At 47.5% G+C, this 19,754-nt stretch overlaps 1 protein-coding gene across 4 annotated transcripts; it reads left to right on the top strand.

Annotated features, from left to right (window-relative positions):
• Positions 1-1,340: 1,340 nt before the first annotated feature.
• On the top strand, positions 1,341-19,573 carry KATNB1 (katanin regulatory subunit B1). Of its 4 annotated transcripts, none has more exons than XM_055819093.1 (20): positions 1,341-1,431; positions 1,775-1,958; positions 4,562-4,692; positions 6,766-6,883; positions 8,656-8,756; positions 9,295-9,336; positions 10,045-10,128; positions 11,101-11,216; positions 11,745-11,816; positions 12,077-12,227; positions 12,669-12,856; positions 12,980-13,113; positions 13,935-13,985; positions 14,161-14,237; positions 14,894-15,013; positions 15,984-16,133; positions 16,470-16,546; positions 16,936-17,010; positions 17,726-17,842; positions 18,443-19,573. In XM_055819093.1, the coding sequence occupies exons 2-20, from the start codon at positions 1,919-1,921 to the stop codon at positions 18,573-18,575; spliced, it is 1,977 nt and encodes a 658-aa protein (XP_055675068.1). In that variant the 5' UTR covers positions 1,341-1,431; positions 1,775-1,918; the 3' UTR covers positions 18,576-19,573. The 4 variants fall into 4 exon arrangements, with proteins under 4 accessions (XP_055675068.1, XP_055675069.1, XP_055675067.1 ...); XM_055819094.1 differs by lacking the exon at positions 1,341-1,431 and adding an exon at positions 1,485-1,638 and having other exon boundaries at positions 12,983-13,113; XM_055819092.1 differs by lacking the exon at positions 1,341-1,431 and adding an exon at positions 1,486-1,638.
• Positions 19,574-19,754: the final 181 nt, after the last annotated feature.

The following is a 19,754-nucleotide window of genomic DNA, read 5'->3' as shown; positions in this document are numbered from 1 at the left end:
TTTTACAGAGAAATACACACCCCTGACTGCCTATTTTATTGCAACAGAGTCATTTTTTCTTGCCTTCTTTCTGTTAACATTTTAAGGGGTGAACACAGTGTTAAAACCAGAAGCCACCCTAGCTCATTACGTGTGGTCTGAATATCCTAGGTCATTAAAACATACCAAATTACCCTTATAGAGGTTATTAATTTGAGCATCACTGGAAGGACGCACTGCATTTTGGACTCAGAAATGGAGAGCAAAGAATTCCACGTCTCCTGTGGGAAACAGCTGCAGTGTTTGACGCCCACCACAGCAAATCCCTGCGTCTGTCTGGGCCTTCCAGCAACCATTTTTGGAGCTCTAAGATGTCTTACCACAGCACATTGTGTTCCAAGCCATTCAACAACAGCAACAGCCTATTTCACACCAATGCTGTTTCTGATAGCTCTGCGTCCCGCAAACAACCCAAGAAAGGAGAAAGCTCAGAAACAGCTCCCTCTTCGGGGTAGAGAGGCATTCAGGTAAGAATGCACTACTGAAAAGGAACATCAGGAACTAGCCAAAACAATTTCCGAATTGCAGGGACTGTGAACTGCTGAAGGACTGAGGGACCTCAGGGAACTGGGGAGAAAGGAAACGCTAAGGTCTCCAAACAGAGAAAAAGAAGCAACCAAGCCTGTGGTTTGAGCTCATCAGTTCAACACCCAGAAAGGAGACCAGAGCAAACAATGAAAAATCCTTCAACAGGTACTGGGGACATAGCTGGTGCCAGAGTCAGCTGATACGCATTATCAAGGACTAGCATCAAACTGATTTGATTTTCCCTTTTGATGGGGTTATTGGCTTCAGAGACAGAAAGCATAGAGGTGGCATGACTCTGCCTCAGCCAGGCTGCGAGAGCCCCCAGCATGGCTCCCTGGGGGGAAAACCGGCCCCAGGCCCCGGTGGGGGGTCAGAGGAGCCGATGCCAGCGCTTCCGGGCAGAAAACCACAGAAACGGGGCGGCCCGCTCCCAGCAGGGCCGGGCCCGTGACACCCGGCGAGGTCAATCACCTGCTGCGGACGCACCGGCACCGCTCGGGGGCGCCTGCGCGGCCGGCGGGCCCTGGCAGAGAAGGGCCTCTCGACCGCCCCGACAGAAGCTGTGCCGCTGCCGCCTCGGCTCCGGCCCGGCGCGCCGCAAAACGGCAGCCCCCGCGGCTCCCAGCGCGCCTCCCTCCTTATTGGTCGCCTCGAAAGGCTCCGCCAAGAAGCTGCGTTGCGAATGGCTCAGCTGCTCGGCGGGCGCTAAGGCAACCGCCCCTGCCTCTGTTCCTATTGGCCAAGCGGCGTGCGGACACGGGGCAAGCGCCGGGCGTGGCGATGCGGGGCTCGGGGAGGCCGGGGACGGGCGGCGGGTGGCGGCCCTGATTGGCGGCGGCCGGGCGGAGGCGGGGCGCGGCCCAGGTCTGTGGTGAGGGGCCGGTTGGCTGGTGGCGGGCTGGGGGTGCGGGGCTGGCCTGGCCTGGCCTGGCCTGGCCGCCGGCGGCTCAGCGTCTTCTCGGCAGCTCCAGGCGATGAGCCCCTGTGAGGCGGCGGAGGCGGCGGCCCGAGGAGCGCCTCCCGCCCGCCGGGCTCCCCGCTGGCCCGTCGCTACCGTGATGGCCGTCAGCGGTGAGGCCGCGCCCCGCGCTGCCGCCCGGGCGGGCGGTGGGCTGGCATCCCGCGCCTCGGCCCGGCCTTCCCGCGCCGGGGCCCGGCGTGGCGGGGGCGTCGCCGTAACCCCGGCTCGTGTTGTTTGTGCCTCCAGGGCGGCCGGGGCAGCGCGGGGGGGGTGACTCGGCGGCCGTAGGACGCGGCGGCGGGGAGGCGGCCCAGTCGGGGCCGGGCGGCGGAGCCCGGGGAGGAGGAAGGCGCTTGGGCCCTGCCCGCCGGAGGGGCGCCGCGCCGAGCCATGGCCGCGGCCGTCACCGCCAGGACGGCGTGGAAGCTGCGTGAGTGTGGCCGGGCAGCCCCGGCGAGGGAGGGCGGGGGAGTGCCCCGCACGGAGCGGGGGGGCGGCGGAGGCGGTTTGCGGAGGGAGCTGGCTAATCCCTGCCGTGGGTGGGGATGCCCCGGCCCTCCTCCCAAGCTGCTGACGGGAATTTTGGGCTCGTAGAAATCTATTTGGAAAACACAGCAGCGTAGTGGAATAGCATAGGGCCCTGTCGTTCAGGGGGTCACAGCCTGTATTTTTTCTCACTCGTTGCTTTAACACTATCCTCAATTTCTAGCTAACCCCACGTGCCTCTGTTGTGGTACACGAGCAACCAAGGGAGAGATGGAACCGCTCCTTGGGAGCCCAGGCTGCAGCAGAGAGTTCCCTCTGTGTCAGGTTAGCCTGGTTGAAGCTGCCATTCCTTGCTGCTCAGGTGTTACAGAAGGTGCACTGAGCACTCTGCTGCAGGAGAGATGAGGTGATCTTTACAGGGCCTGTGTGCCTCATGCTCTTGAAATTGCTTTACAGAAGAGTGGTAAGGATTTGCTGCTTTTACATCCATTGTTTTTCCTCCAAAGCACAAATCAGTGCTGGTCACTGCGGAGGTATTTCATAAGGGCTGTTGAGGAATGCTTAGAAACAATGGGGAGTGATCAGCTGTTCAGAAGTGCATGCTTTCGCAGCGACTTGGGCTCTAGGAATTGGCTAGCAGAGGTATGGTGTCCTTGACTGGTAACACATGAAGGGAGCTGAGAGAATTGACTTAGTAATTTTGTGTCTCTTTTGAGCAGAAATCCCTGAAACTCCAGTTATAGGAAAAGCTGGAAGTCGTTCAAGCTCCATTCTTTTTAAGCAGGCAGAAGTTCTTAATCTTCAGTTTTGCTAGGCTCTGTCTCACCTTAGCATCCTCATTAGAGCAAGAAGCATTCTGAATGTTAGAAATGTTTCGGTTATGCTAATTAGGAGCTTAATATTACTGAACTGATGGCTGATAATCTGGTGATGAAGACTTTGTTAAAAAAAAAAAAAAGTTTGTGGTTTTAAGGAAATTGGCACTGCACTGGGGGAGTGGGTGAAGCCATCTGGCCAAGGCTAGCATCAGGTTGTAACCTGACTTTTAGGAACAAAGAGTTGAATGCTTCAGCAATGACTTTTAAACTTACAATATGTTATTAAGAATGAAATCAAGAGGAGAGAAAAAGTGGAGCTGCTGACGCACTCATTTCAGCAGCAGTGCTCAGCATCTGTCCTTTCAATTTTAACTAGCGAGTTGGTCTGTTAATGCTAATTGTATTGTTTGTTACCTTCAAGTCTGTGTATACGTATGTACTTTACTTTAGCACTGTCACATGGAAGATTGGTCTTTCAACACAATACAAGCATATTTTCAAATTTTCCCTTCTCTTGTAATTTACAGACCAGTTACCTTTGTAAATTGAAAGGTGTTTCTCCAGCTAAAGTGAAAGTTGCATGGTTTTGCTTTCAAAACAGCACTCTGAGAGCCTGAGATCAAAGTACCTGTAATTATGGCAGCCATCTAATATCCTTTTGGATTAGCGTTGCATGTAAAATGATCAAATTGCTCATCCCAGCAAAACAATCCAAATGAAAGTTGGATTGATTGCTGCCTAGCCTTTTTACAAACAAGTTTCATAACTCTTACACGTGCAAATCCCATGAACTTTCAAGGAGAACTGTAAGAGGAAGAAATTGTTAAGCGCATCAGCCAAAAGCCACTGTCAGAAATTTAACTGGATTTAAAAATCCACTGTGAAGATGAGATGTCCAAGCAAAGATGCTCATTTGGCTTCTCTTTTGGTCCAGAGTTGTTTCTTTATGATGAGGCTTCCTTGGATTTCTGTCACTGCAAAGCCCTCGGTGTCAGAGCTTCCCCTCAGCCTCCGGTTTTTTTAACAAGTCTTGTAGTATCGATCACATTTGTTCTTTTGTGCCCTTTTGGATATATATTCATCCTTCCTTTGTCACAGTTTCACACCTTCGCATTGCTAAATTTCACCTGTGTTACATAGTGGGAACCTGGCAAAGCCTCTGCCAAAGCTCAGAGAAGGGAGCTCCACCTATCCCCGCTGCTGAGTCTGACTCTTTTCTGTGTAAGGTAACAAACTGTGCTGCTGCCAATCTGCCAGTTCCTCTCAGGTTGGACAGGCTGCTGCTGCTTCCCGGAATGGCATTACGGGGCCTTTTGATAGGTGACTCTGGCTGCTGTGTATTACTGCAGCTTGGCAGACAGCTCAGCTTACTGAGATCCACCCCGGGTACTGAAGGTAAAGCAGCTTCTGTGAGCAGGTTGCCACAGCTGAGCAGGTCTTTAAAAACTACCGAGCTGCTGCTGGTGAGAGAAGGTGCTTTTTGTAAGCCACATGAGCACTGGAGCTGTGGGGCTTGGTCAGCAAATGTCTTAAGTACAGCAGGCAGAGCCAAGATGGACTGTTTCAAGCAAGATAATAGTGTGACTTCTTATCTGAAGAGTAGGCTGCTACAGGTTGTTCAGTGGAAACTGGAACATTTTTCTGGAGGGAGAATATTTTTTTAGTTCTTTGGGAGGGATGGGATGAAAATTGTTATACTAGCTCATAATAACTGTTTTGTTTTGTGCAGAAGAGATCACGGCTCACAGCAGCAATGTATCCTCACTAGTCCTAGGAAAAAGTTCAGGCCGGCTGCTGGCAACTGGAGGAGATGACTGTCGGGTCAACATATGGTCAGTGAAGAAGCCCAACTGCATCATGGTAAGAACAGGCCCGTTTCCAGCTTTTGGGGGATGGGAATATTAATTCTGAGGTATAGAGGGTAAGGGAAAAGATTGTTGGGTTGTAGCCTGTGTGACTTGTAAATGGAGTTTACCAACATGAAGCTGGATGACTGGATTCTAGCGAAAGATGAGCGCAGGATTCGGTAACTGGTGAGACCGCTAGCTCAGGAGAGAATCTGGAGTGGATGGCTGCTTCAGCTGGGCCAGTGCTTGCTCAGGCAATGAATATTGTGCCTTCCATTACAGGCTAGCTACAGATAATTAAATGCAGCATTTTGTATGAGGTCAGCTATTTTTAGTGCAAGCTACAGGGGACAGTTTGCCCTCATAGCAGGAAGCATCCCCAGCAGGATGCATTCCGACGTGTCCCACAGTCACTAACTATCCACGCAAAGTTTGTCGGAATAGTTCACTAACTTGCATGTAGGCTGGGGAAGAGTAGTGCTGGGCACACTGTGTTAGAAGGAGTAGGGTTACCCCAGCAGTAGCACATCATAAATGTATTTAACAGATGTCTATCCTGCATTGCTTTTGCTTTGAGTTGGTGTTGTGGAAAACCATCTTTAGCAAGTCTCCCTTGTCACTTTAATTAAGAACATTATTGTGTTGTGTTATGGTAGGCATATCTGTAGCCACTGTGACCCTTCTGGGAAGAAATTGGGGAAGTAGGAGCAAAAAGGCTGAAAGGAGAATGTGCCTACTTTATTTTTCCATTGATTTCCTGCATAAAGAGGTTGAAATAGGTGGAAAAGACATTGCTCACTTTTGGCAGTGCTGTGCTTTTTGCATAGTGTAGTTAGGCTGTGTCTTTCCAGACTTGGTAGTGGCATGACAGTAGCTTGAAACCAGAATATTTCCTTCCACAAGAAGGTTGAAGGACTAATTATCTCCGTACCCGTTCTTGGGAGCAGAGAGCTGTACTTCTGTGCTTCCTGGGAACCACAGACATAAGAAGCTGGTCTTTCTGAGAGGCAGGGATTGACTGGAGCTGCTGAGGGCTTGTGTCATTCTTGTATATCAAAAGAATCTTGATTTTTTTGAGGGGTTGTGCTGTATATTCTGTTCTCCAAAATTAATTTTTACTGTTTATATTGTTAGGATTCTAGATGTTTATGTGTTGGGGGAGAGGAAGAGGAGGAGCTTTCCAAGCAGCCTTGTGACTTGGTTCAAGTTTTGAGCTCTGGTTTCTCACTAAGCAGTAACAGTTGCAGCTGTAGAGTCTGTAAAGGATTTCAGTTGCATGTGAAATCCCAAGAAAGCCCCGTAAGAACAGATAGCTTGTAACTGGTGTTTGATTCTGTACGTGTGTGGGAGGCACACAGCTAGCTTAGCTATTTAAAAAGACCTGTTTGAGGTGGGAGTAAAGCATAGAATATCGCTGAACTGACAAGAAAAAGTCGGCAATAGTGGTATTGGTTTTCTAGTGCTAGTTTTAAATATTCTTGTGTTTTAATTAAATACTGTCCTTTTCTTGTAAGCTTGTAGATGCTCAAGGATGAAAGGAACTGCATACATATGAATTACTACCTTATGCCACGAGTTAATACTTTAGTAATAGCACCACATTATCACTGTGACACCCATTGCTGGCAGCAACATACGGCTTCTTGCTTATGTGGCGATTTCGAAGTAGCCCTGCTTTTGCTCTTGCTTTGGTTTTGTAACCAGTTCATGACACTTTTAGAGCGAACACTGTGCCATTGCACTTGCACAGCATGATTTTTATAATGTAAGCATGTGTCAGCCCTGTCTGGGCACCTGCACCTAATGTTTAACTGCCCGTGTCTCTGTTGGTGCATCCTTTAAAACTTAGTCAGCGTGCCCCAGAAAGTGGGATAATGTGGAAGACATGTGCACGGGGCTATATGCAGTGGTGGTCTTTAGGGTGCTCTACCATACTGGTAGCTGATGAGGAAAGAGGACCAGTGGCACTACCAGGTAATCCCAACTCGTGACTAAATGCTTTAGTTACACTTCAAGTATGAACAATGTCATTGTGGACAGGGCTGTGTCAGTAGCAGTTGCTTGTGACTCATGGTTTCCTTTGCAGAGCTTGACAGGCCATACAACACCCATTGAGAGCCTACAGATCAATATGAATGAGAAGCTCATTGTCGCAGGGTCCCAGTCAGGGTCCATTCGAGTTTGGGACTTGGAAGCTGCCAAAAGTACGTTTCTGTGAGTTTTCACTTCTGTTAATGCACGCTTTTTGGAATATCCTTATGCTCGATATGTATACTGACCCAGAAGAGTACTTCACTCAAGGAACAGGAGCCTGGCATTGCTTTCATCTTAATTTCCAGCCCTCTCAGAGGGCTTTTGTGCGCTTCCTACTGAGACTGCAGAGCTGCGTGTGCACGCTCAAACAGAAATTTGTACGTGTATTGTGGATACTGATCTGAGGAACTAGCTGCCAGGGTTTTGACCTGAGTATGTTTGAAAACTATATCCCACATCAGTTTCCATGCATGTATAGTGTAACTAGGCGTATGGAATTTGTATTCGGTCTCCTTGTCAACATCAATAAAGAGATCCAAAATCAGATTGGAAGATTTAAGTATATTAGGTTTTGTACAAGTCCAGGAATCCCCTGCTTGCTGGCCTCTTATTCTCATTCTTAGGCTCTAACTTTTCTTTTTTCCCTCAAGTGATTGTTCTCCCCTTTTGCTCTTGCGTAGGCATATAAATAAACAAAGACATGATTTTTAATAAATCATAAAAGCTATGAACTTGTTGAGCTCTGATCCTTGAAAGACCAACTGTTGAGTCATGCTTTATTTACTGCATTTTTCTCAAATCCTAGAACAAGTTTGCAAAGGCACCATGAAGCACTTCGGTGCATTCCAGGAGGAATACCATAAAATGACTGAATACTTCTTACAGGTTGCTACTTGTTCATAGAAAGGATATGTAATGGAAATGGACTTACACTGGATAACCTAAGAAGGCAAATGGCATAAATAATAAAAAGCACTTTTGTTGTTCAGTTAGAATGTCTTCAGTTATAAAATAGTTTGGCTCTGCCAGTGGAGGGTAACTGATCTGGCTGAATTTATGAGGAGACCTGTGAACCAGCGTCTATGCAAATGACCGCTCCAGGTCTGGCTCAAGAGCTAATTTCTGCCAGGGGAATCATCAGACTGTTCCAGATGATGGAGAGAGATTGCCCTTGTTGCTGTATGAGCAATTTTTCTCCCTCAGAGTTGAGTTCTGCATTTGTCTCTACTTTTGGAGATACAGTATACCAGTTCTGCTGGTCCTTCCTGGTTTCCAGAGCTACAAGGGGCGTTACTTGGTTGATGTCTTGCTGAAAGGCTGTGGTCATTTCTTTGTCTCATGCTTCCTAAGCGTCCTTTCCTGGTCTTTGGGATGCTTCTTGAGAGGGGCAGTTGAAGGAGTACAGGGTGAATATTGGAACCTAAGAAGCAGAAGTTTTGATTGTGCCTGGGTGGGGGTGCAGAGTCCAGGGAGAGGGACTGCCTAATAGCTGCAAGGTGAACGATGCAGGCAATCAAATGTTCCTTTCACTTCCTGGCTAACACAGTCCTTGTAGGTTCCCCCTGCCCCTTTTGCTCCCTTTGTAAAGAGTGGAAGGAGACACTGTCTGACAGAAGTATGGCTTTTCAGTTTTATTTTCAAAATGGAGAGCTTTGGAGTTTTAATCATAGTTTCTATACCTCAGGACAGGACTTCCATTAGATTTGTTGAACATGGGCTCTGTACTGCTGTTCCTTTGCATTGCAAGGGTAAAGTCAGAAACAATTCCGTAAAATAATGTATACAGATGAATAAACAGTATGTAGCATACCTAATGTCCGTTGTATTAGCATGTGCTTAATGGTGAGGGTAGTATGGCTAAACTTTTGTGCTGCATTGGGGGAAGTGAACTACTAAATATTGTTCCTATTCCTTCTCCCTGCTCTGCTGCTCCTTTTCCCAGTTCTTCGTACCTTACTTGGTCACAAAGCAAATATCTGCAGCCTTGATTTCCATCCTTTTGGAAGCTTTGTGGCGTCTGGCTCTTTGGACACAAACATTAAGGTAAAACGCAGCTTCCCCTAGAGATTGCTCTCTTTACTTGCAGTATTTTTGTTTTGAAGAGTGCCAGAATGTGTTTTGTGCCAAGCTGTTGGTAGATCCTGTATGTCGTCATTTCCATGTGTGTGGGCAGGTGTATTTACGAGTGCTTGTGAAATCTGTGCATGTATTTTCACAGTGGTAGCTCATGAGTGTGACTCCTCTGTTGTGGAATGTGGCTCCAAGTAAGATGCCAGCTGAGACCTGGTGTCAGCAAACACAGATGTCCTGATTGCTGTGGACTGCATCTGCTTCATCAGGCTGGTATTTGACTGTAGGAACTGAGCTTCTGTAGTAAGAAACACCTTACAGAAGTGATTCTCGCTTGGGCAGTCAGGTTAGGAAATACCCCTGAAGCAAACGGGTTCACCAGCCCCTCCAGTGTTTTCATTCTGCGGTTTCTGTCAGCTTGGTGACAAGGAGAGCTCTTGTTCTGGTGCGACTCTTCGGCTCCCCACATACTGCTGTAATCATATCTTTTGTTTGCTTTTCTTCCCTGTAGCTCTGGGATGTAAGAAGAAAAGGCTGTGTCCTCAGGTACAAGGTAAAATGCTTCGTTAGTTTTCAGATGAAGAGGGGAGATAGATTTCTGTTGGGGACTTGTGAGCAAACCTGAAAGTGATTATGTACAAATAAAAATAACTTCCTAGTTTTCCAGTATGAAAATAAGATCTGCACGATTTGTGAAGTGGCCCGGCAAACCTCTGCAGGCCTCTGTGAACTGTGTGGGAATATGAAATGGATATTGTAGGAGTTACTGTGTACTATAGTCTGGTTGGCTTCAGTGGAGAACAGAGAGCATCCGTGACTGATTCTTTATATTGTGACTGATGCTACGATGCAAGTCCCCACTGCTCTGAGATGGTTCTATTCTTGGGGCCTTTTTCTACCCAAGGAGCTTGCTGAATATTAATTTCATTTAGAAACCAACTTTGTGACACAGCATTTCTATATGACCACCCATAAATCTGTGTAATTTAAAATTTATTTTTATTAATTAAGCCAGATCTGTATTTACCACACTTAAACTGATGCTAGAGATGTCTAGATGAGAGAGATGACATGCATTTAGTGTGGATGGGTGTAGCTTTTGAGTGTAGTGTTTAGTGTTCTGTCAGCTGTGGACTCTGTGAAACAGTTACGTCATTTGATTTGATCCTATTATATAGGATTGAAAGACAAAAGCCAGAATTCCCTTTAGAGGGGGTGGGGAGAAACTACTATAAACTACCATTTGTTTTTCTCATTTCAGGGTCACACAGAAGCAGTTCGGTGTCTCCGCTTTAGTCCTGATGGGAAATGGTTAGCCTCTGCTGCTGATGATCACACTGTAAAGGTAATTTATTGTGACACCTTCCTTATGTGCCAAATGCTGGGATCATCTTTGTACCAGGCATTACCAGCACTCACTCACCAACACCTTTAGTTCATTAGGCAGCTGGCTGAGCCCTGTGGCTTTGCAGGGACCAGTCTGTTGATGAGTCTGGTCATGTCCAGTGGCCCACAACCTCAAGAAAAGAGCTGGATGTGTTGAAATGCACTTATCCAACAGACATGTTGGCTCTATGCACATAAAAGTTCAAGTTTTGTTAGATGTTAGAGTTGTGATACGTGAACATTAACCTCAGTCATTTCAGTAAGCGCTACCGAATGAGTTGCCCACAGCATGTTGCTTTGCCATACCCATTTTTGGTTCTGCCCAAGTTAATTCAGTAGGAGTGCATTATCATACATATTGCTTATGATTATCAGTCTGAAAATTGCTGTCAGGACGGCAAGAGAAGGAATTCAGAAAAGTATCGATTGAAACAGTGACTTCAGTTGTTTCAGATGTGGTGTGGAGGAATGTAGGTGAAGGACTGATTCTTCAGCTTCACGTGAAATAAACTGGTCAATCATTTCACTGGATTTTTCAGTGAAGACTAGAGCACAGGAAGTATTAATTGCTAAGGGATTTGGAGTTTTTTGATTTTTGTTCATTTGCTTTTGAGATGCAATCTGTGGGGATGGGTGGAAGTGCTGTATTTTATCCCAGTCTCTAAATATAAACCAGAAACTTCTAGGGGGCAAATGAAATGGAAAATTTATAATGAATAGCAAAGATAAAAGACGAAAAATAAAAAAAAAATGCAGCCTTAAATAACTGGGATGCTACTCCTTCCCTGATCTTTGCTTTCTTTGACAAACTTGAGTCTGTTCTTGGAGGGGGAGAAATGTTAGGAGGCTGCCAGTACAAGAAAATCCAAAGTGTATTGGAATTCTCTCCTGTTAAATCTTTTCAAGAGTCTCTGTATTTTCCTTCTTCCAGCTGTGGGATCTGGCTGCTGGGAAGATGATGTTCGAGTTTACAGGACATACCGGCCCAGTAAATGTTGTTGAATTCCATCCCAATGAATACCTTTTGGCTTCTGGCAGCTCTGACAGGTACATACGGGGAGGGAGGAAGAAGGGAATTGTATATGGCAGTTTCCTGGTGCCCTTCCTTTTGGGAACATGGAAAATAGGAACGTCACACAACTCAAACCTGCCATTGCAAGAGCCTGACATCCAGGCAGCAGCACATTACATCTGTGATGGGCAGAACATTGAGAGCTTGCCTTCTCATCCAAAATTGACGACACCTTCTACCACACTAGAAAACAATCCAATAGTCTCAAGATAATCCACTAATCGCTAATTCAGCTGACATTTTATCTGAATAGCAAGCAGCCCTGCTCAGCTAGCAGGGTGACCTCTTAGATCTGACTCAGAGCTAAATACCTGCCTGTATCCAGAGTTTCTAAGCATCTGTGGCTGGATTCATGGATCTTTAGCTAGACTAGCCTCCTGTGTTGGCTCATATGTGCACAACAGTGAAAGTCATTCTAGCTATTAGCATACTACTTCAATTCTGGATCCTACATCAGATTTCTAGAGGGGTGAGAAATTATTTTTCTTCTTGTGTGTGTACAGGACTGTTAGGTTCTGGGACTTGGAGAAGTTTCAAGTTGTGAGCTGTATTGAAGAGGAGGCTACTCCTGTCAGGTATATTAAATTCCTGTTGCAGTATACTACTAGGCAGAGACTAAAGTGGGGGTGAGGGGAGGATTTCCTGAAGGAGAGACTTTACTGGGGAGAAGTTTGGGCTGTTGGAGATGTTGCACAGGTGAGCACTAGATGGGTAGGTTTGTTGTTAGGAAGGGGTCTGGAGGTTGTCAGCGAAGCCAGTTACAGCCCTGGGGTCCTCGTGGGACTAAGCAAGTTTGGAAGAGCTGTGCCTGATTCTCCACATGCCTTCCTCCCAGGTGCATGCTCTTCAACCCAGATGGCTGCTGCTTGTATAGTGGCTTCCAGGATTCGCTGCGTGTGTACGGCTGGGAGCCTGAGCGCTGTTTTGATGTGGTGTTGGTGAACTGGGGAAAAGTAGCCGACTTGTGTATCTGTAACAACCAGCTGGTAAGCCACTGCTCCTGAGGAGTGGGGGAGGTGGCTGCAAAACACAAGATAAAATCCTCCTGCCTTCTTGCAGGCCTTCTGACCTTTAAGCTTATATCAGACTGTAAGTGGCCAGGGCTTGCTATGTGCCCAGCATTTAGATAAAGATGATGTGCTTTTGCTTTTAGCAGCCTCATGCTCCACTTTGTCTCTCTTTGGCTTCTGGAGGAGAGCCCCCAGTTCTTGGGGGTTGGTTTGACTAGTATTTAGAAGCTATGCTTGAAAAAAGCGTTGTTGTAGCCTTTCATAAAACTTTGGCAGCTTCAAATTGAAACAGCCAAAGGACTGAACGGAGAAATTCTCAAGCGTGGTTCCTCAGGGTCACTCCATCGTGCCTGTTCTCAAAAAGGCTGGCATGTACCCCGCTCCCTGATGAATTACCTTAATCTTTTGCCTCTGCAGATAGGAGTTTCCTTTGCACAAAGCACAGTCTCTTCCTTCGTTGTGGATCTTGGCAGAGTCACCAAGTCAGATTCTATTCCTCATGGGCTGATCAGGGATGATGAGCCTCTTGTGCCACCTACCCCCACGGGGTCCTCCCTTCGCCGCATCTATGACAGGCCCTCAACTAGCTGCAGCAAGCCACAAAGGTAAGGGAATCTGCTGGCATGTTGAATTTCAGGATTTTAAGGAAGTGTACAAGGAGCTTAGTGCTCTTGCTTTCTCCGACAAAGTCCCTATGACTTGCCCTGACAGCATCTCTTTTTCCACAGCAGAGTGAAGCACAACTCTGAGAGTGAGAGGCGCAGTCCTAGCAGTGAAGATGACAGAGATGAGAAGGAATCAAAGGCAGAGATCCAGAACCCAGAGGATTACAAAGAGATCTTCCAGCCCAAGAATGCTATCTGTCAGTACCAAGGTTTACTGTGCTTTTGAGTGGTGTTTGTATTAGAGCTGTAGGCGCTAAACTGATTCAGTAGAAGTGAGCTTTGGCTTATTATAATAGGGGCTTCGCCTGTGAGTGGGAGAGTTTAGAAAACTTTTCTTTAGTAATCTGTACTTGGACACTGAACCATACAGATCATGTTGGTGAACTGCTGGAAGGTGGCGCCTTTACTAGGGCGCAGTGATGTCTAGTTGAAGCCTGACTCAGAATACAGAGCTCTATTGTAAGCATACTGTCTTCCTGTCCTGATTAGGAAGGACTACTGTGTTATGAGATCTTTATTAGGTTAGAATTTTTATATGTATAAAAACAGCAGCCTTCATTAAAGAAGGAAAGTCAAAATGTTTTGTTAAAGCAGAGATTGTTGTTTAGGAGGCATAGTGCAGTGCCTGTATCTTGTATTTCTATGTCAATGAGAAAAATGAGATACTCTTTCTAAGGAATTAATAGTCATTATTTTGATTTACTTATGTAAATCAATTTAGCAGGAGGTGAATTTTTTCTAATATAACTTGTTGTGACAGTGCCTTTTCTTGTGCTTCACACCTGTACAGCAGCAGTGAGCTACACGGGTCAGTTTTGTCTTTCCCATCCATGAAGGCTGAAAGCCTTTGGCTAAACTCAGCGATAGCATCAGGGTCTGAAGGAGATGACTGCTTGCCCTATCACTGATAACCCTAATCTGTGCAGTTGCTGGAGACCTCTCAGCTCCAAGGTTGATTTATCACTATTCTGTAGCCTTGGATACTCCTTCATTTCCCTCCCCCCTTCCTCCTGTGTAGGTCGAACTCCTCCTCGAAGCAGTGAGCCATTTCCAGCACCTCCTGAGGATGGTGAGTATGAAAAGGACCCGTTGGTGGGAATGGGGCTAATGACCCTCAAAAGAGGGAGTGCTGCATGTCTGCAGAAATGACTACTTGTACTCTTAGCTATACAGAACTGTTGCTTTCAGCTTCCCTTGAAAGGAGCAATCGGTTTCTGTTTTTCTACTTCTTTCCATCTTGCTAGAGCCTGTAACTGCGAAGGAAGCAGTGAAGCCCAGCCAAGCTGCGGATGTCCAGACCCTGTTGCCAAAGCAAGAACTTGTACGTACTGTACGGTCTGTTAATAGCTGTTCACACTCCCACTGTGAAAGATATGTGAGTGCTGGAGACTTTACGATTTATAATTGAGCTGATACCTTTACTGAAGAGCTGTAAAAGTGCAGCTCCAGTCTTTGGCCTGTCATGTCTCTTGCCTGAGCAGTAGAATCGAAGGCCAGGCCTCCAGCAGGTGATGGCTTTATTGCTTTTGTTCACTTCTTGCACTTGCAGTGGTGTTTCTCCTTGTATCTCAAAATTAAGGTGCTCTGAGGAGAACCAAGTGCCAGATTCCTGCAAGTGCTTGAACTGAAGCTATTTTGTCACCAAAATTGCAAGCAGCTGATGGGCCAGGATAGATTACGCTGGCTTCCTGAGAATTCTCTCTTAGTCTTCAGGTTGGCCATGGCCCGTTACCCTCATTTTAGATGCTGATAACGACGACTGCGCTTGGCACTTCTGCTGGGAATTCTACATGTTCTTTGCAAACCTTAAGTGTGTCTTAGCATGTATCTGAGAGACACTTTATTGCCTGTTAAATTATGCTAGCAAATTGGAGACTGCTTCTGCATTGGGACCCTGCTGTAAGAGGAAAGTGGGTCAGGACATCAGACTAGGGCCAGCCTGCTGCTGCTAAAGCTTTTACCTGATTTTTCCTGCAGCCTGATCCGGTTCAGAGGCCACCGATTGCCTCCTCAACTCCATTGACCAAAACAGAGCCATCGGTGATTCCTGCAACTAGGAATGAGCCCATTGGCCTGAAGGCCTCTGACTTTCTACCAGTAAGTATCTCTGGACAAAAGTTGCCTGCTGGTGTCTGTTGGGTGGCATCAGAAAGGGGGTTCTGTGAGGCACAAGAGTTGCCTTGGGTGCTTTCTGCAGCCCTCTGTACTGAATGAGAACGTGTTAATTCCCACTCTTCTTCTGCTCACTTGGTGCCCCCCGCCCCCCGCCAGCTTACTCTTCTGCCTCCCAACTGTTTTGACTTGCAGTTCCTGTGAAATCACCTCAGGGTTGCTGGACCCAGGCCCCGTTGCAATTGACAGCGGGCTGATGCGAACATGTGTTGATCCAGGCTTGTGAAGAGTGTGTTATCAAAGCAGAGAGCAAGGGATGAGACTGAGACTCTGATTAATTCCATATGCCGGACAGCAATTAATTTAGGAAATTGGTGTCCGCCATTACCTGTCTATAATTATTTCATAGGAGTCTTTGCCTTTTGTGTCTCAGAGGCCTCTTGACCTGTCTTGGGGAGGATATTCCCTGTCCCGAGAAGGGAGAAGGACCAGGGCATCCTGATGATCCTAAACTCTGTGAGCAAAGGAAGTAGTGGTTCCAGCATGGCTTGGGCAAGAATCAAATTGCGAGTCTAATAAATTGTGTAAGAACTATGCTTTGTAATGAGAAGTTCCAATTTCAGATGAATGTTTCACATAAAAAATAGAGTTTATGTGAAAATGTTCCTTCATCAAAACACACTGGTTTTGAAAACTTATTTTGATTCACCTTGTCTTAATTTTGAATTTCTCCAAAGCTTCAAACATGTTTGTGATTGATGTAGTAGAAAAGGCAGAAGAGAAGTAACTGAAATCAGAGCAAATTAAGCATTTCCATTTCAAAATGTTTTTAAAACAATCTGCAAGGAAGCCAGTATTTACTGGCACTCAGCTCTTGCCTAGGCCGGAGAAAGCTCCTGCCCTTCTGTGCCATCCTGCTCTGTTACTGCTGTTCCATTGGTGTCTGTACTTTCAGGCTGTGAAAAACCAAAGCCAGACTGAGCTTGTGGATGAGGAAGCCATGTCCCAGATCAGGAAAGGCCATGAGACTATGTGTATGGTGCTCACCAGCCGTCACAAGAATCTGGACACAGTGCGGGCTGTATGGAGCACCAGTGACATCAAGGCAAGGGTTGGAGATACCTGGGGTTCATGAGGGGAGCACCTGAGCAGCTATTTTTGGCTTGTCTGGGGCTGATTCTGCCTCTTGCACAAAAGGCAGGGTCTCTCGGCTTTTGTCTCTGGGAGTGCACCGCAGAGTGCTGCTGTGTCCCACCTGCGGTTTGATGGTCACAAAGAAACTTGGAGAAAACTTTCTCATGCAACAGTTATCTTCTCTTCCCTAGCCAACTCCACGTTTCCTCTACCTTGTTTTTGAAAAGTGGCACTTGGTACGTAACTGCATTAGCCTAGCCAGTTTGAGCTTTGCAATAGATGGCTTTTTCTTCCTGTTCTCTCTCAGAACTCTGTCGATTCTGCAGTGGCGATCAACGATCTGTCTGTTGTTGTGGACCTCTTGAATATTGTCAACCAAAAAGCGTGAGTCCTGGGTTGGGGCAGCCCCTGGGATACTTGAGAGCCATCGGCTGGGCACTGGGAGCGGGAGCGCTGCATTGGACCCACCTTGCGTCCAGTGGGCGATGGCAGCAGGAAATGCGTGTGCTTGTAGCCAGATCTTCGTCTGCAGTGCCAGTAACTGCTGGAGTTGTGTGGGGCCTTTTCGGTAGGCAAATGATGACTTGCAAGGAAAATCAGTCTTGAGGCTTTATATGTCGGGGCCTGCCACTTTCTATCACAAGGGGGAGTCGGTGACTTGCTCAGTAAACTTGAGTGCCACTGGCTGGGGTCTTTTGGCAGAAAGCATTTGTGTCAGCTCAGCCGTGTAGAGCCTCAGTCTCCGGTCTCAGAATGTGTCCTTTTCTTTTCAGGTCTCTCTGGAAGCTGGACTTGTGTACTATAATCCTGCCACAGATAGAAAAACTACTCCAAAGTAAATATGAAAGGTGAGGCCCCGAGAACATGGTGTGCTTGGGGGACAGGGTATAGATATACATAGGAGAGCTCCACTGGGTATTTTCTAGCTGAAAGGAAATCCTGAAAAATCACAGCAGATGCAGTATAATGCCAACGCAACACCTGAAAAAGAGCAATGGAGTTGCCAAGTGTATGTGGGCAAAGGTATGGGAAGTATGCATGGACAGGAAGAGCAGGGTATTGGGATTTGGCGTGGGTGTGTTGAAGGCAGCTCTGACAGCCAGGAGGGGTCAAATCGATATGAAACAAGTGGGCTCTGCACACTGGTGTGAATGCACCTGTTGGCTTGGGACAAGGGGAATGAAGTTCTGCAACAGCCTTGGGGTCACTTGGAAGATTACTTTGAACCTCATCATAAGGTGGCAAAAAAAAATGCAGCCTGTCAAGGGGCTCTTCCTTTCTGCCAAGAGAGGCTCCTGTCAAGTCCCCATGGCAGGACATCTCTGCTCTTGAGCAGAAAGGTCCCGCATAGCAGGGTGTATGCCAGGACCTTTGGAAAGGGCTGGCTTTGTCAGTCTTGACTCAAACCAAGATGTGTTGGTGCTTGGCCATTGCTCTCCTTACCAGATTACAGCGGTGGGGCAGGGCTCATTTGAGTAGGCTACCCCAGTGACTGGATGAGAGTGAGGGCTGCGTGCTGGGAGGACAGGAATGAAATTCAAGTGGGGCCTGTTTGTTTTTCAGTTACGTGCAGACTGGCTGCACCTCCCTGAAACTCATTCTTCAGAGATTCCTGCCACTGATCACAGACATCCTCACTGCACCACCTTCTGTCGGAGTGGACATCACCAGAGAGGAGAGGTGAGGCACTAACCTCCACTAGCTGTGCTCCCTTTTTGAACCCACCTTTCTTTTGGGTGAGCTTTGCTCCTCGCCAATGAAACTTTGATACTAGACTGGGCATGCCTTCCCTTTTGTCTGCAAAAACACCAAACCCTCCTGCTCTGAGAAAAAAACCAAGGACTGCTTTTCCCTCTGTTACTGTATTGAGTCATACCTAAATAAAGTGTGAGTATGTCGGGAGTAAAACCAACCTGTGGCTTCACCTTCTACCTCACAAGACACGTGAGTTGTCAGCTGGGCCCCGGATTTCCAGTTTATTCACGGAATAGCTGTGCTCTGAGAATTGGCCCTCTGAAAACAGCACCTCCTTCCTCCCTGGACTTTACTGCCAAAGGGGAAGAGAGGAGTGAAAGAGCTCTTATATGGATGCCATTCTCCTGCATCATCAGGGCGTGAGCTAAATACATGGTGTTCCTGCAGAGCCATGCTCACATTTCATCCTCTTCCAGGCCATTTGCAGGGCTTGTGTTGCATCTTTGGCGCTACAGAAACAAGCACATCTCTTAGGAATCTGAGGATTGATGCTGTGTCTGCTGTATTTTTTTTTTTTTTTTGCAGGCTCCATAAATGCAAGCTGTGCTACAAGCAGCTGAAAAACATCAGCAACATTGTCAAGAGCAAGTCAGGGCTCAGCGGCCGCCACGGTAGTGCCTTTCGGGAGCTGCATCTCCTCATGGCTGTCCTGGAGTGACAGCTGCCACCAAGCTCCCCTCTGCTCTTGGTCTGGCTGGATTTCACCTCTCTCCATGTGTCCATCTTCCCCCCCCCCAGCACGGTAGGGAAATGGAATCTCACTGGCTGGTCGCCTACCCAGCCCTGGTGCCTTACGGGCTGGGACCTGAGTGGAGAGACGTCTGCTGTGTGAGGGGACCTGGCTGGTGGACAGCCCTGCAAAGCCCCTGTAGGGAAGCAGCTTCATTTCAGCTCTTCATCTCTGCATCAAGCTCTGACTGCTCTGTCTCTGCTGGCCTTTCCCTGACGGGTGCAGGGGGGACGCTCTGAGCCTGCTGTCGCCCCTCCTGCACCTGTGTGTGTTGTTGGTTCTTGTTGCTTGGCTCTGTGGGCTGGGGCTGGCTGGCCCCGCTCTCTTTGTGCAGCGTGCTGAGGACTGCAGCGTCTACCCCCCAAAAGCCTGCTGTGGGGTGGAGTGCCCTTTCCCTACAGAAGGGACTTAACTGCCATGTGAGACCAGCCCCTTTGGTTTGCTTTGTCAAACATGAAGCAGGACACCGTGCCCTCGTGCCTGGTGTAGTCTCAAGGACCTGTATCAGGAGGAGGCTGTCTCTTGGCTTCACAAAACTCTGCTGGCACTCTGGGCCGCAGAAGATTCTTCAGACTGTTGCTGGGAACTGTCTACCTGGATATGTTAAGTATGTGACTTAAACAGGACTTGTCATATGTGTTTCCCTTTGGGGTAAAAATCTGGGAGGGTGGGGGATCAGAGGGACATGGACTAATGTCTTTGTATATCTGCCGGACCACTCTTAGAGGGTTTGGGTTCCCCCCCAATAAATGTCTGTGAGAATCTTTCTGTCCCTCTTTTCTTTCCTGTGGGGAAAGAGGTTCCTGTTAAGTGCTTCCCCTGCTCCTCCCAGCCTATCTCTGATCTTATACACTGGAGCCTGTTCTCCCAGAAACTGTAACTTATAACTAATTGTATTAAAAGATTTGTAACTTTTTAAAAAAAGATGTGTTAAGTGCCTGAATCTCTTGACGTACTGTTCACCTTAGCGCAGCTGCTGGCTGGGAGCGTCCAGGGAAAGCAGGGCTCTGTTCCCTGCGTGCCCCATGGGGAAGCTGGCTGTTCTCACCCTTCCTGCTGGGAGGCTGTGGTGAGTAAGTGGATGCTGTGAGCGAGTTGGAGAGACAG

The sequence above is a fragment of the Falco peregrinus genome, chromosome 14, assembly GCF_023634155.1.
Source record: "Falco peregrinus isolate bFalPer1 chromosome 14, bFalPer1.pri, whole genome shotgun sequence".
In the NCBI taxonomy this organism is placed as follows: domain Eukaryota; kingdom Metazoa; phylum Chordata; class Aves; order Falconiformes; family Falconidae; genus Falco; species Falco peregrinus.
This window is presented reverse-complemented; position numbering and strand designations above follow the sequence as displayed.

Bases quoted from the DNA above. Each gene is read 5' to 3' on its own strand.
- KATNB1 (XM_055819093.1), top strand. From the start codon at position 1,919: ATGGCCGCGGCCGTCACCGCCAGGACGGCGTGGAAGCTGC. The intron at 8,757-9,294 runs GTAAAACGCAGC...TCTTCCCTGTAG, and splicing joins CTTTGGACACAAACATTAAG to CTCTGGGATGTAAGAAGAAA. The intron at 10,129-11,100 runs GTAATTTATTGT...TCCTTCTTCCAG, and splicing joins CTGATGATCACACTGTAAAG to CTGTGGGATCTGGCTGCTGG.